The sequence below is a fragment of the Schistocerca serialis genome, chromosome 7 (assembly GCF_023864345.2).
Source record: "Schistocerca serialis cubense isolate TAMUIC-IGC-003099 chromosome 7, iqSchSeri2.2, whole genome shotgun sequence".
Taxonomy (NCBI): domain Eukaryota; kingdom Metazoa; phylum Arthropoda; class Insecta; order Orthoptera; family Acrididae; genus Schistocerca; species Schistocerca serialis.
The window spans coordinates 377,900,011-377,912,781 of record NC_064644.1 but is presented as its reverse complement, the minus strand read 5'-3'; the positions used below and the strand labels follow the sequence as shown (position 1 = coordinate 377,912,781).

The following is a 12,771-nucleotide window of genomic DNA, read 5'->3' as shown; positions in this document are numbered from 1 at the left end:
CTATTCTCGGTAGATGATGCGGTAAGGACCTTCCTCTGACTATAAAACCAGCGCCAGATTCGAGATGGGCAGACATCTGGTACAATACAGTGAATGAGTCACAATCTCTGTGCGAGTACAATAATTAAAATGCAAAAAAAATATCGTGCTCTTACGCACGATGATACCGCCGTGCAATTCAGAATTTCACTGCACACAATTTCTAATTCCTAACCATGTTTGAAAGCATCACAACAGTTACCAGCTGACTTCACCTCGCTCAGCACTAACTACAAGATAATTTAGTCTAGCAGAATCTACCAGATGCCCACTAATAGATGTTGGCCACAAAACCACAACACCTGGCTCAGCACTACAGCAACTAAACTCTCCACCATTCCTGTGGGCTGCTGTCTTCTTATGGAGACTGTGAAAATATAATTCACTCCACAAATAGATGACTTCCATGTACGGCTTAGGCATTGACCGTGCAGACAGCTGTGGCTGGAAAATTGCAGCTCCACGACTCTCAATGTTCCAGTCTCTCTTACTCACATGCAGACGTCAACGAATCACTCCGCCATACCTGTGGTACCTTCCACGGATAACTGCAGCCAGCCCCTTGGGCATCTACACCAGTACATGTCTGGAGGGGGCGCTACAGCACGACTCCACCGCCACGACAGTGGCATTTGCGGCTGGCACAAGATGATGTATTCTTCCACTCCTTGCTGATGCCTGCGCCCCGTGTGACTCCTTGACAATGGACTCTGGCACAAACTAGTGTGGTTAGCACACGATGAAGTCCCCGGCACCGTCCACAACTTATAATCCGCTGGCACTGTGACCAGCGGCGTTGGCCCAAGTAGATATTGCGTGTTTGGCCCAGTACTGCAGCCTCCTCCTCTGATTCTGCCAAATCTTTGGCCAGCGTGCTGGTGCCCCAGACAACCTCCCCTGTTGCGTAAACGAGTGGCCCCTCTGACGCACTGCAGCATCGTCAGCCGCTTCGGCAGCGGCCCTGTTGCTGGTCCCAGAGAACGTCGCTGGTTTCTTTCCGTACGGTTGACCCTTATTCTGACTCCGGCACTAGCTGATACGAAATTTTTATTTCAAGGCACAAGATGGATGGCCATTGTTCTACGTCAAATAGTGAAATAAACGTTCCCTTCTTCTAATTATTCTTCTATCTCTCCTTCCTCTGTCACCTTTATTCCCTCTTCTCTTCATTAATGGTATTTTACCACTTCTTCACGTTACACTATTTCACAAGCATATCTGTTCTCTCATGTCAATGGACTTTTCTTCTATAGTTATTACTGTTTATACTGCATCAAGGTGATAAAAGTCATGGGATAGTGGTATAAACATATAAAGAAGGCAGTAGTATCACGTACACAATGTAAAAAAGGGCAGTATATTGGCTGAGCGGTCATTTGTACTCAGGTGATTCACGTGAAAAGGTTTCCTAAGTGATATGGCCTCACGACGAGAATTAACAGGCTTTGATGGGAATGGTAGTTTTAGTTAGACGCATGAGACTTTCCACTTCAGACACAGTTAATGAGTTCAGTATTCCGAGATCCATGGTGCTAAGGGGTGCCGATAATATCACATTTCAGGCTTTAATTCTCCCCACAGTCGATGCAGTGGCCGACGGCCTTACTCAATGATCGAGAGAAGCAGCGTTTGCGTAGAGGTAACAGACAAGAAACACTGCGTGAAATAACCGCATAAGTCAGTGTGGGACGTACGATGAACGCATCCGTTAGGACAGTGTGGCGAAATTTGGCGTTAATGGGCTGTGGCAGCAGACGAACGACGCGAGTGCCTTTTCTAACAGCATGACATCACTTGCAGCGTCTCTCCTGTGCTCATGACCATATTGGTTGGACCCTAGAAGATTGGATAACCGTCGCCTGGTCATGTGATTACCGACTTCAGATGCTAAGAGCTGATGGTAGTGTTCGAGAATGGCACTGCCACACGGAACCATGTATGCAAGATGGCAATACGACACTGAGCAAGCTAGAGGTGGCTCCATAATGATGTGGGCTTTGTTTACATGGAATGGACTGGGTCGTCTGGTCGAAACGAGAAAATCATTAACTGGAAATGATAATGTTCGGCTACTTGGAGACTATTTGCCGCCATTCATGGACTTCATGTTCCCAAAAAACTATGGGATTTCTAAGGATAACAATGCGCCGTATCACCGAGTCAATTTGTTCTCGGTTGGTTCGAAGAACGTCGAGCGAATGATTTGGCCACCCAGGTCGCCCGGCTTGAATCCCATTGAACATATATGGGACGTAATCGAGACTGGCTGGTCGGCTGTAGAGGCAGTATGGCCCAGAATTTCTTCAGGGAACTTCCAGCGACTTGTTGACTCTATGCACCGCTGAGCTGCTGCACTACGCCGTGCAAAAGAAGGTCCTACACTATACTGTGGAGCATCCCATCGGTTTTGTCAGCTCAGTGTATTTTTGAACAATAGGGTTCTAGCTTCTCCCCGATGCTATTCAATCTGTATATTGAGCAAGCAGTAAAGGAAACAAAAGAAAAGTTCGGAGTAGTTATTAAAATCCATGGAGAAGAAATAAAAACTTTGAGTTTCGCCGATGACATTGTAATTCTGTCAGAGACAGCAAAGGAAGAGCGGTTGAACGGAATGGACAGTGTCTTGAAAGGAGGGTATAAGGTGAACATCAACAAAAGCAAAACGAGGATAATGGAATGTAGTCGAATTAAGTCGGGTGATGGTGCGGGAATTAGATTAGGAAATGAGACGCTTAAAGTAGTAAAGGAGTTTTGCTATTTGGGGAGCAAAATAACTGATGACTGTCGAAGTAGAGAGGATATAAAATGTAGACTGGCAATGGCAAGGAAAGCGTTTCTGAAGAAGAGGAAGTTGCTAACATCGAGTATAGATTTAAGTGTCAGGACGTCGTTTCTGAAAGTATTTGTATGGAGTGTAGCCATGTATGGAAGTGAAACACGGACGATAAATAGTTTAGACAAGAAGAGGAAAGAAGCTTTCGAAATGTGGCGCTACAGAAGAATGCTGAAGATTAGATGGATAGATCACATAACTAATGAGGAGGTATTGAATAGAATTGGGGAGAAGAGGAGTTTGTGGCACAACTTGACTAGAAGAAGGGATCGGTTGGTAGGACATGTTCTGAGGCATCAAGGGATCACCAATTTGGTGCTGGAGGGCAGCGTGGAGGGTAAAAATCAAAGAGGGAGACCAAGAGATGAATACACTAAGCAGATTCAGAAGGATGTAGGCTGCAGTAGGTACTGGGAGATGAAGAAGCTTTCACAGGATAGAGTAGCATGGAGAGCTATATCAAACCAGTCTCAGGACTGAAGACCACAACAACAAACAGTTTCCATGTTAAATATAAGACCTACTGTAATAAATATGCAGGATGAGTCAAGACACCACCGACGAAATTTCAGAGATTATTCAAGGACATTTTCTGAGTATTTTGATTCAAATGACCCGTGTTCTCCAGTGTCTCACTGCAGAGTAATGACGTAGTTATGATTTATTCGGTTTTCTTACCAGAATTATATTTTAATTTGTGAAAGTACTTCCAGAGCTTGTACACGCACTCACCAAAAATTAGTAACACGAAAGCATCTGGTTACTTGGGGAGTCTATGTATAGATGCAAAACTACTGTGATGTGATTGCCATTCCGGCGGGAACATCCGAGAATAGCGTCGTAATACCACTCTCCCACAGCATTCAATGAACTCACAGACATGGCAAATACCGGTCAACTCCTCACTTATTTACACTCTACAGTGTATTACTGTTAACATGTAACCAATACTAAAAGAAACCGAGACAGAATCGAGCAATACAGGATGCATGCTTGAGGACCAACAATAAAGTAGGCGTTACTGTCGTCGACAGCAGCTACTGCGAGTGTGTGGAACGAGTTTGTTTCCAAACCAGACACGGAGCACACACCGTCGACGTTAGCACTATTGCGCAGATATTCTCAATGTTATACCAATAAAAGGGGTACGCTGTCGATGGACGACAGATGTAATTAACCTCACTCAGTCTAATTGAACCACGTTTTTCCCACAAAAATATTATTATTCAGAAAAAAAGCTGATACGCACCTTACGTAGATCTTGGCAGATAACGGAGAATTTTGAGAATTAGGCTACATCAAAGTAACGTAGTCTATCGATGGCAACCCCTCCTATCAATGGACCACTTTCTTATGTTTGATACTAGTAGACTTCTCTTGATCAGGAATGCCCTTTTTGTCGAAGCTAGCTGCTTTAAATGTCCTCCTTGCTCCGTCCGTCATCGGTTATTTTGCTGCCTAGGTAGTAGAATTCCTTAGCTTTATCTACCTCGCGTCCATCAGTCGTTAAGTTTCACGCTGTTCTCATACCTGCTACCTCTCATAACTTTCGTCGTTCTTCGATTTACTCTCACCACTATGTTGCCATAAATGGACCGTATATTTAATAAACATATGCAAACTTTTCAGGACAGAATAACACTACATTTTTACCAACTAAAACTGAATTCATGATTTCTGACTACAAGTTTTCTTTTCGTACCAACTCTTGAACAATTAAAATTATCTTGTAATTCATGAAGACGTAATGAAAAAATTACTGCAACTCTCTGTACTTATCTTCTGTAAAATGAGTGAAAACAACCGTTACTAATACTTTCATGTGTCTTACAGAGCGAGATTCGGGCTGTACTACGTCGACTTCGAAGACGACGACAGGCCGAGAACGCCTAAGGGCTCTGCAGAGTTATACAAGCAGATCGTAGCCTCGCACCAAGTCCCCGAGGCTGAATCAACAGCGGCCTGGGAATGGTGAAACAGAGAGCAGCAGTGCATTACGTCGGTGGTTGCACACAATAAAAGTTTTTAAGCAATAAACTTGCAACACTGTTATTAAACAAAACCTTGCTATGTACATATCATGTCGCTGTTTCATGTAGATTGTTACTGTACAATAATAAACTCATAAGGTTTTTTCCCGATAACGCGCTTAATGGAAAGAGGAGATGTCTTTGTTCTTACTGCAGTTATTTTGGATTTAATTTTGATCCTACCAGGTCAGTTAGTTCAGCCTGCGTTTTACATACAACAAGGAAGGTATAGTTCTCAACGATTCTTCTACTTGATACATTCAAGCGATGCTACGTAGTAATAACAGTAACAATGGTGACGATCGTTGCAATTGTTACTGTGATTTCATCCACCCTTTGTAGGTTGACTGCGATACAATCAAGCCGCTCTTCGATTAGTAGAGATTATTCTGTTATTAGACCCTGAACACAGAACAGGGTGACATATTTACCATGAATTTAAAATTAATTTTAAAGATGTTCTTAATGGGAGAATGTAAGAAATAATGCTGTCTCCATGAAAAGTTTAAAAACAGTGACAAAATGTGGACAGGCAGTCCAGTTGAAAACACTTGATGAACACTAAACACTTGAAAAATATACGAGACACATACTACTAAAAACGGAGCACTGTATACTTTCACTAAAATTGGAAGAGGACCCACCCTGGGATGGTAGATTGTTGATGAAAAGAGGGGGGTTGGAAGGGAGGAGAATGGTGGTGATGAAAACTGAGGACTGGTAAGCGCTGGTGACGAGACAAAGAGTCTTTGTGGGGGACAAAGAGAGAGGGGTAGCTGACGTTGGGATATATAAATCTGGAAGGAACAGTGGGTGAGGGTAATAGGGATGGGGAAAAGAAGGGTGTGTGTTATGAGGAGAGCAGGAGGAGGAAGAAGCCCTTAGGGGTGGATAGGATGCGATGGATTCAGAGTCGGTAGCAAGGGTATAGGTCGGGACAGAGTTCATGGTGTAGGAGAGGAAGATGTTTGACATTCGTTTGGGAGAGAACATGGAGGGTGTGCAGGTGGACGGTTGAGGGTTGGTGGCAAGTGTAGATATAGGCGTGGCAGCACACTAGGATTGGAAAGGCGAGGGGACGCAACAGGATTGTTGGAGTTTGCAGATAGTATAGGTTATTCAGAGGTGTTTAATGTGAGTGAGGAGAGGTGAGAATTTGATGAGTTGCTAAATGATCCTTGGGGAAGAGAGGGGAGGTAAAGGGATGCGAATAGCAAGGCAGGGAAGTATGGCGTTCGTGGGTCTGGAAAGATACATAGAACTTGGGTGAGATGGATATCCATAGCGAAGTATGGGGTAGATCAGGGATTTGTATGTGTGAAGAACAGTGGAGGGGTGTAGTCCCCATGTTCAGCCAGTTAGTAGTTTTGGTAGTTTTAGCCTACTGTGTACTTTCTGTTGGATGGTTAGTACGAGAGGTTATCACGTTAGTTGCCAGTTGAAGGCTAGTCCAAGATATTTTAATCTGTTAATTAGCTGGATAGGACAATCACAAATGGTGAGGTAGATACCGTGGAGTCAGAAGGTGCAGATGGTGCATCCTACAAATAGCGCCATGGTTTTGGAGGGGTTAATCTCAAGGAGCCATTGGTTACATCATGAGGCAAACTGAGGTGGATTTGCAGGGATCGTTGGTATTTCTGGAGCATAGGACAGAGGAAGAGGAAAGTGGTGTCATCAGTATACTGAAAGAGGTGGACGGGAGGAGGTGGTTTGGGCATTTCAGCAGTGTATAAAAGGTAAAAGCAAGGCGAGGCTGCGGGTGGGGGGGGGGGGGGGGGGCGGAACCTTGGGGCACTCCAGCAGTGGGGTGACAATTACAGTGATAATAATAATAATTTCTAATTTCTCATGTGTGGTAGTAACAGTAACTATCGAGAAGAATTAAAAACAATAGATAGACGCAGTATTTATTAACAAAGGAAATAAATTTCCTGATGAGTCTGCGACTTTGGCAGATATTCCGTGAATAAAGCAACTTCGGGAGTGTAACATATAGTACGTCGAGGAAGACAATGTCGATTTTGGCCGTATGACGACATATGCCACCTACTGATAACTGTTTCATCGTCGTCCGCCAACAGGTGGTTTGGTGGCATAGCTACTGGAGCGTCATCTGTGTCTACCGTTTGATAGGGTATGCTTACTGCCAGAAGGCTCAGTGTGATGCAAACGTGAGAAGCAAGCAGGCAATCATGCCACAGAGACGCACTCGTGCTTCCTACAGTCAGCTGACCGAGTCTGATCACATTAGGGCCTTCCCAGAGGTGAGATGGTTCTTTTGTAGAATTGCCACACAAGGTGGACGTGCTGCTTGAGTTGTGCAACGGTGCTGGTATCAGTGGTCACGTGGCCATCTCACACCACTAGACGAGGTTCTGGACGCCATCACACGACGCCCACCAGAATTCTAGAATAGTAAGGGCGGCAGTGGCAGGTCGTACAGCTACCAAAGGAGGGATAAGACGGCTCGTGAGCTTAGACGTGTCTACACGAACTGTTGTCAACCGAATATTAGCAGTGGGGTTAGGGGAACGCACAGCTCTAGCCCGTCTTCCACTCGTGCCACAGAGTCGACGTGCACGGCGCGACTGGGGTAGTCAGAGGACCATTTTGAATATGGAATGTCTCGCCGTGATCTTCAGTGACGAAAGCACATTCTGCCTGCATGCAAGCAATGTTCGTTCGCGCCTACGACGTAGATCTGGTGAGCGTTGTCCCGTAGACTACATTCGTCGGGGCTCATTGGCGCCACCCGAGTCCTTATGAGCTATATTTCGATAAGCTACAACCCTCATTCACGTTTGGCGTTTCTGGAGGGGACGCCAACCAGTACTCGGTACGTGCAGAAATACCTTCCTTGCAACAGGAAGGTGGTGTGTTGTTCCATGTGGATAATGCTCGCGCAACACTTTCCATGAAAGTCAAAGTGCTCTGCAAGGCGTGCAATAAATTCCCCGACCAGCGCGATCTACGGACTTGTCTCCAACCGAGCATGTTTGGTACATGATGAGAAGTGACTCATGCTACTCGTCAACGAACAACTGTTTCAGAACTAGGTGAACAGGTGGAGCAGGCGGGGAATAACGTATACCAGGACAGCATTCTCCATCTGTACGATCGACTGGATGCTAGAGTCAGCGCCTCTATCGCCGCCCGTAGAGGCTATGTAGAGGCTACTCCATTTACTAACATGGGTGTTTTAGCATGGGTCGTTACCTGGCACCTCAGAACTGTTCGTGCTACTGACCTGTAAATGTAATCATTTCATTTGCTCCATATGTACTGTTGCATCAATAAACTTTGAGTGAGGGTGTACCAATGTCGTTTCGGCTGCTGACATCATCAGTTGAAAACGGACTTCTCGCGCAGGCATAAGTTTTGTCGATACCGACACTGAACACGTTTTGCACGTTCTAGGTTTTTGTCTGGTGATGACATAGCCGGAATGACATTATAAATAAAGATCAGTGTTAAGTGATATAGACGCGTTTATTCAGAATGCAATGCTACTGTTGAAGTTATCTTAATAGGAGTTGAAAGTAAAATGAAGTGACAGAAAGATCTCCTTTGAAATAAAAATGAGGGTTAGATTAAGAAAAGGAAAGACAAGAACGGAATGAGGATAATCGGGTTAGACTTTGCAGCAGACAATTTTTTTCCGTGTTATAACAAGGCAAGAATGTAACCAAATGATTTACACATGAACAGTCTAAGCGCACCGTATTTAATGCCCAGTAGTCTCCCAAATCATCGAGAATTAAACTATCCTTTGAGCGGTATCCCTTTCTCGCTAGCCGAATATGCACTGGTTTCCAGTCTCTCTCACACCTTCACTACAAATTCAGAGATGGTAGGTATGGATGACGCTGGATTACCTTAACGCTGTCGCTGCTGTCATCGATCTAGTGTCTCCCTGTTTACTCTCCTGAAGCAACCAACTGAGTCAAGCCGTTCTCCATCTGTCTTCACTCTCAAAACAAGAAAACGCTTAGACCACGGGTCGTCCATTTTTACAAATTGTTGGAACAGATATGGAAAACTTATTCCAGATTAACAACAATAAAGGGCACTTACTACTTTCAGAATTAAAAATTGAAGATCTTTGGGAAGCACTTAAATTTTTGAGGTAGTGTGTATCTGCTGATAAGCAAAATATTTGCGTATAAACGTGTTGATTGACCTCTAAGCGCAATACAACAGCGGTTCGGCGTGGTGTGGATTCGAAAAGTTCTCAGAAAGTTTCCGGAGGTGTGTTGCACCAGATGTCTACGCCGAGGTAACAATATTCCTGCAAATTATGGACCGGTGGTCTCTGGCGGCGGAGATTTCTTCCAACAGCCTCTCAGACGTATTACGTCGGGTTCAGACCACACGAATTTGGTGGCCAAGACATCAACGGGAGTTCCCTGAGGTGTTTCTCGAAACATCACCACTGTGGCCTTGTGAAAGATGCCCCCACCATCGGGGAAGATGTCAAGCATAAGGCTGCCTGCTTCGATAGCTGCGAGGTCAGCGCTGCGGATTGCTAAACGAAGAGGCCCGGTTTCGATTCCCGGTCGGGTCGGAGATTTTTTTTTCCGATGGGTGACTGGGTGTTGTGTTGTCGTTCGTATCATTATAATTGACATTCCACTGTTGAGATGGCTGAATGAGGTCGTCCCGAAAGCCATTAAAAAAAGCGTGAAGCATGATGTTCACTTAGTTGACATTGGTCCCTTAATAACTACTTCACGTCCCGTGGAAGCGCAGGTGAATATCCCGCGTAGCGTATAAATGGCCTCACCGACCTGCGTTCGTGGCGGGCTGCATGTTTCAAGCAGCCGTTTGCCTGGATGACTGCGTAGTCGGACACGACTACCTATCTGGTGCGACAAGAAACATGATTCATCCCACCAGGCGGCACGTTTTCATTGATCCCTTTCGAAACTTGTTGATACCGCACTCAGTGTAACTGCAATGTGCAGTATCGTTACTTCAGTATGGTACCACATAGGGTACGTCCGCTGGAGAGTGCCACGTTCAATAGTGTGTTCCGAAATACTTGTATCTGTACCAGCAGTGTACTGTGTCGTCTTGTGTGCCACAGATTGCCGTCTATCCAGCTTTATAGAGCGGACAAACCTCCAGTCTCCACTTTCTGTGATGAGACGTGGGCGATGTGCAGCCCTTTGTCTCCCAGTCACCGTTTCACTGGCCTTCAGCCACTTCCTATAGATGCTCACGACAGCAGTATGCGAACAACAGACCAGCTTCGCAGTTCGCAAGATGCTCGCAACAGGGGTCGGATCAGCTTCCCATTTTTACGCCCCGCTGCTACACTATACGCTACCCAATCAAAAGTTTCCGGACACCATTATGTAATGCGTAATTGCCTACTAGATGTCAAAAGACGCAAACCCGTGAGTATAAAAGGAGGCATTGCGTTGCCAGGCGAAACGAAGTAATAGCAAAATGAGTTGAAGAGCTCAGTTACTTCGAACGGGAAAATCATTAGATTTACCAGAGTAGCTAAACCATTAGGGTCATTACATTTTCCTACGTCTGCCCAAGTAGACTGCTGGTGATATACTGTGAAGAGTAAAAGAGGAGGAACAACCACAGCTAAACCAAGAACAGGCAGACAACTTGTGCCAACGGACAGGAACCGTGGAACATGGCGGAGAGTGGATATAAAAACGACATAAAATTAGGGGAAGGCATAATTCCTGGGTTCCAAACTGCTACCAGGAGTCCCGCTATCACAGTAACTGTGGGTAGGGAGCTACAAAAAATGAAGCACAACGATCGAGCAGCTCCTCGTAAGTAATACATACACAATGCGATCAAAAGTATCCGGACACCCCCAAAAAAATACATTTTTCATATTAGGTGCATTGTGCTGCCACCTACTGCCAGGTACTCCATATCAGCGACCTCAGTGGTCATTAGACATCGTGAGAGAGCGGAATGGGGCGCTCCGTGGAACTTACGGACTTCGAACGTGGTCAGGCGATTGTGTGTCACTTGTGTCATACGTCTGTACCCGAGATTTCCACACACCTAAACATTCTTAGATCCACTGTTTCCGATGTGATAGTGAAGTGGAAACGTGAAGGGACACGTACAGCACAAAAGCCTACATGTTCACCTCGTCTGTTGACCGCCGACAGTTGAAGAGGGCTCAAATGGTTCAAATGGCTCTGAGCACTATGGGACTCAACTGCTGTGGTCATAAGTCCCCTAGAACTTAGAACTACTTAAACCTAACTAACCTAAGGACATCACACACATCCATGCCCGAGGCAGGATTCGAAGCTGCGACCGTAGCGGTCGCGCGGTTCCAGACTGTAGCGCCTAGAACCGCTCGGCCACACCGGCCGGCTTTGAAGAGGGTCATAATGTTTAATAGGCAGACATCTATCCAGACCATCACACAGGAATTCCATACTGCGTCAGGATCTACTGCAAGTACCATGGCAGTTAGGTGGGAGGTGAGAAAACTTGGATTTCATGCTCGAGTGGCTGCTCATAGGCCACACGTAACGCCGGTAAATACCAAATGACGCCTCTCTTGGTGTAAGGAGCGCAAACATTGGACGAGTGAACAGTGGAAAAACGTCGTGTGGAGTGATGAATCACGGTACACAATGTGGCGGCGATCCGATGGCAGGCTGTGGGTATGGCGAATGCACTGTGAAAGTCATCTGCCAGCGTGTGTAATGCCAACAGTAAAATGCCAATATTAAAATTATGGTATGCTAATATTTTCCATGGAGGGGGCTTACATCCCTTGTTGTTTTGTGTGGCACTATCACAGCACAGGCCTACCGACCGACACCACTTCTCCTCAGCGCAGTACTCCGTGAGGAATGGGCTGCCATTCCCCAAGAAACTTTCCAGCACCTGACTGAACGTATGCCTGTGAGAGTGGAAGCTGTCATCAAGCTAAGGGTGGGCTAACACCATATTGAATTCCAGCATTACCGATGGAGGGCGCCACGAACTTGTAAGACATTTTCAGCCAGGTGTCCGGATAATTTTGATCACATAGTAGATCTGTAAGCAATTCACGCTTGAGGTGGTTTGAAGAGCGGTGGCTCTGCACAGTGGGTGACTGGAAACAAATGATTTGGTGTGATAAATGACGGTATACAACGTGGAAATCCGACGAAAGCGTTTACGTTTGACAGACACCAGGAGTAAATCAGTTTACATTAAATGAAGTGCCAACAGTAAAGTATAGAGGAGATGTTAAGGTATGGGGCTGTTTTTCGTATTTACACTATGCTTCTAGTATTGTGGCTCAGAAAACGGCAAATGTGGAGGTATGTGAACACTTTGTGATTGGTTGCTTGATTTGGTGGATGGGATCAAACAGCGAGGTCATCGGTGCCGTCGGATTAGGGAAGATTGATAAAGAAGTCGATTGTGTCCTTTCAAAGGAACCATCCTGGCATTTGCCTGATGCGATTTAGGGGAATCATGCGAAATCTAAATCAGGATGGCCTTTCGGGCGAGTTAGAAAGTCGACTTCGCTCCAGACCCCAGAGTCTTTGGCTCTTGAGGAAGGGTAGGATGCCATTCCTCCACAAAAAGTCAGACACTTCATTGAATTATCTCCAGTAGCGTTCAAACCGTCCCAAAAGCGAAGGGCGGACTCAACCAGTATTAATCTTCACTAACAGGTGCCCATATACGCTTGATCAGATAGTATATATACCACCAAGTGGCATTCAGTATCGGGGTGAACAGAGCTCATACTTTTTGGGTCATCAGCATATACGTGTTATTTCATGAACGCAGTCGCGCTAATCGCTTGTAATTAGGAATAAGTACAAGAACTTAACCCAGGTAAAATTACGTGAAGACAAGGGAAGACACCTACAA

The 12,771-nt window shown here is 45.5% G+C and overlaps 1 protein-coding gene across 1 annotated transcript in view; it reads left to right on the top strand.

The window, feature by feature from the left end:
- LOC126412387 (myrosinase 1-like) overlaps positions 1-4,848 on the top strand; it is a 139,915-nt gene extending 135,067 nt beyond the window's left edge. Inside the window, exon 11 of the mRNA XM_050081964.1 lies at positions 4,706-4,848. Within this exon, the coding sequence (XP_049937921.1) occupies positions 4,706-4,847 (142 nt within the window). The 3' untranslated portion in view covers position 4,848. The remainder of the gene's footprint in view (positions 1-4,705) is intronic.
- The last annotated feature ends 7,923 nt before the right edge of the window (positions 4,849-12,771 follow it).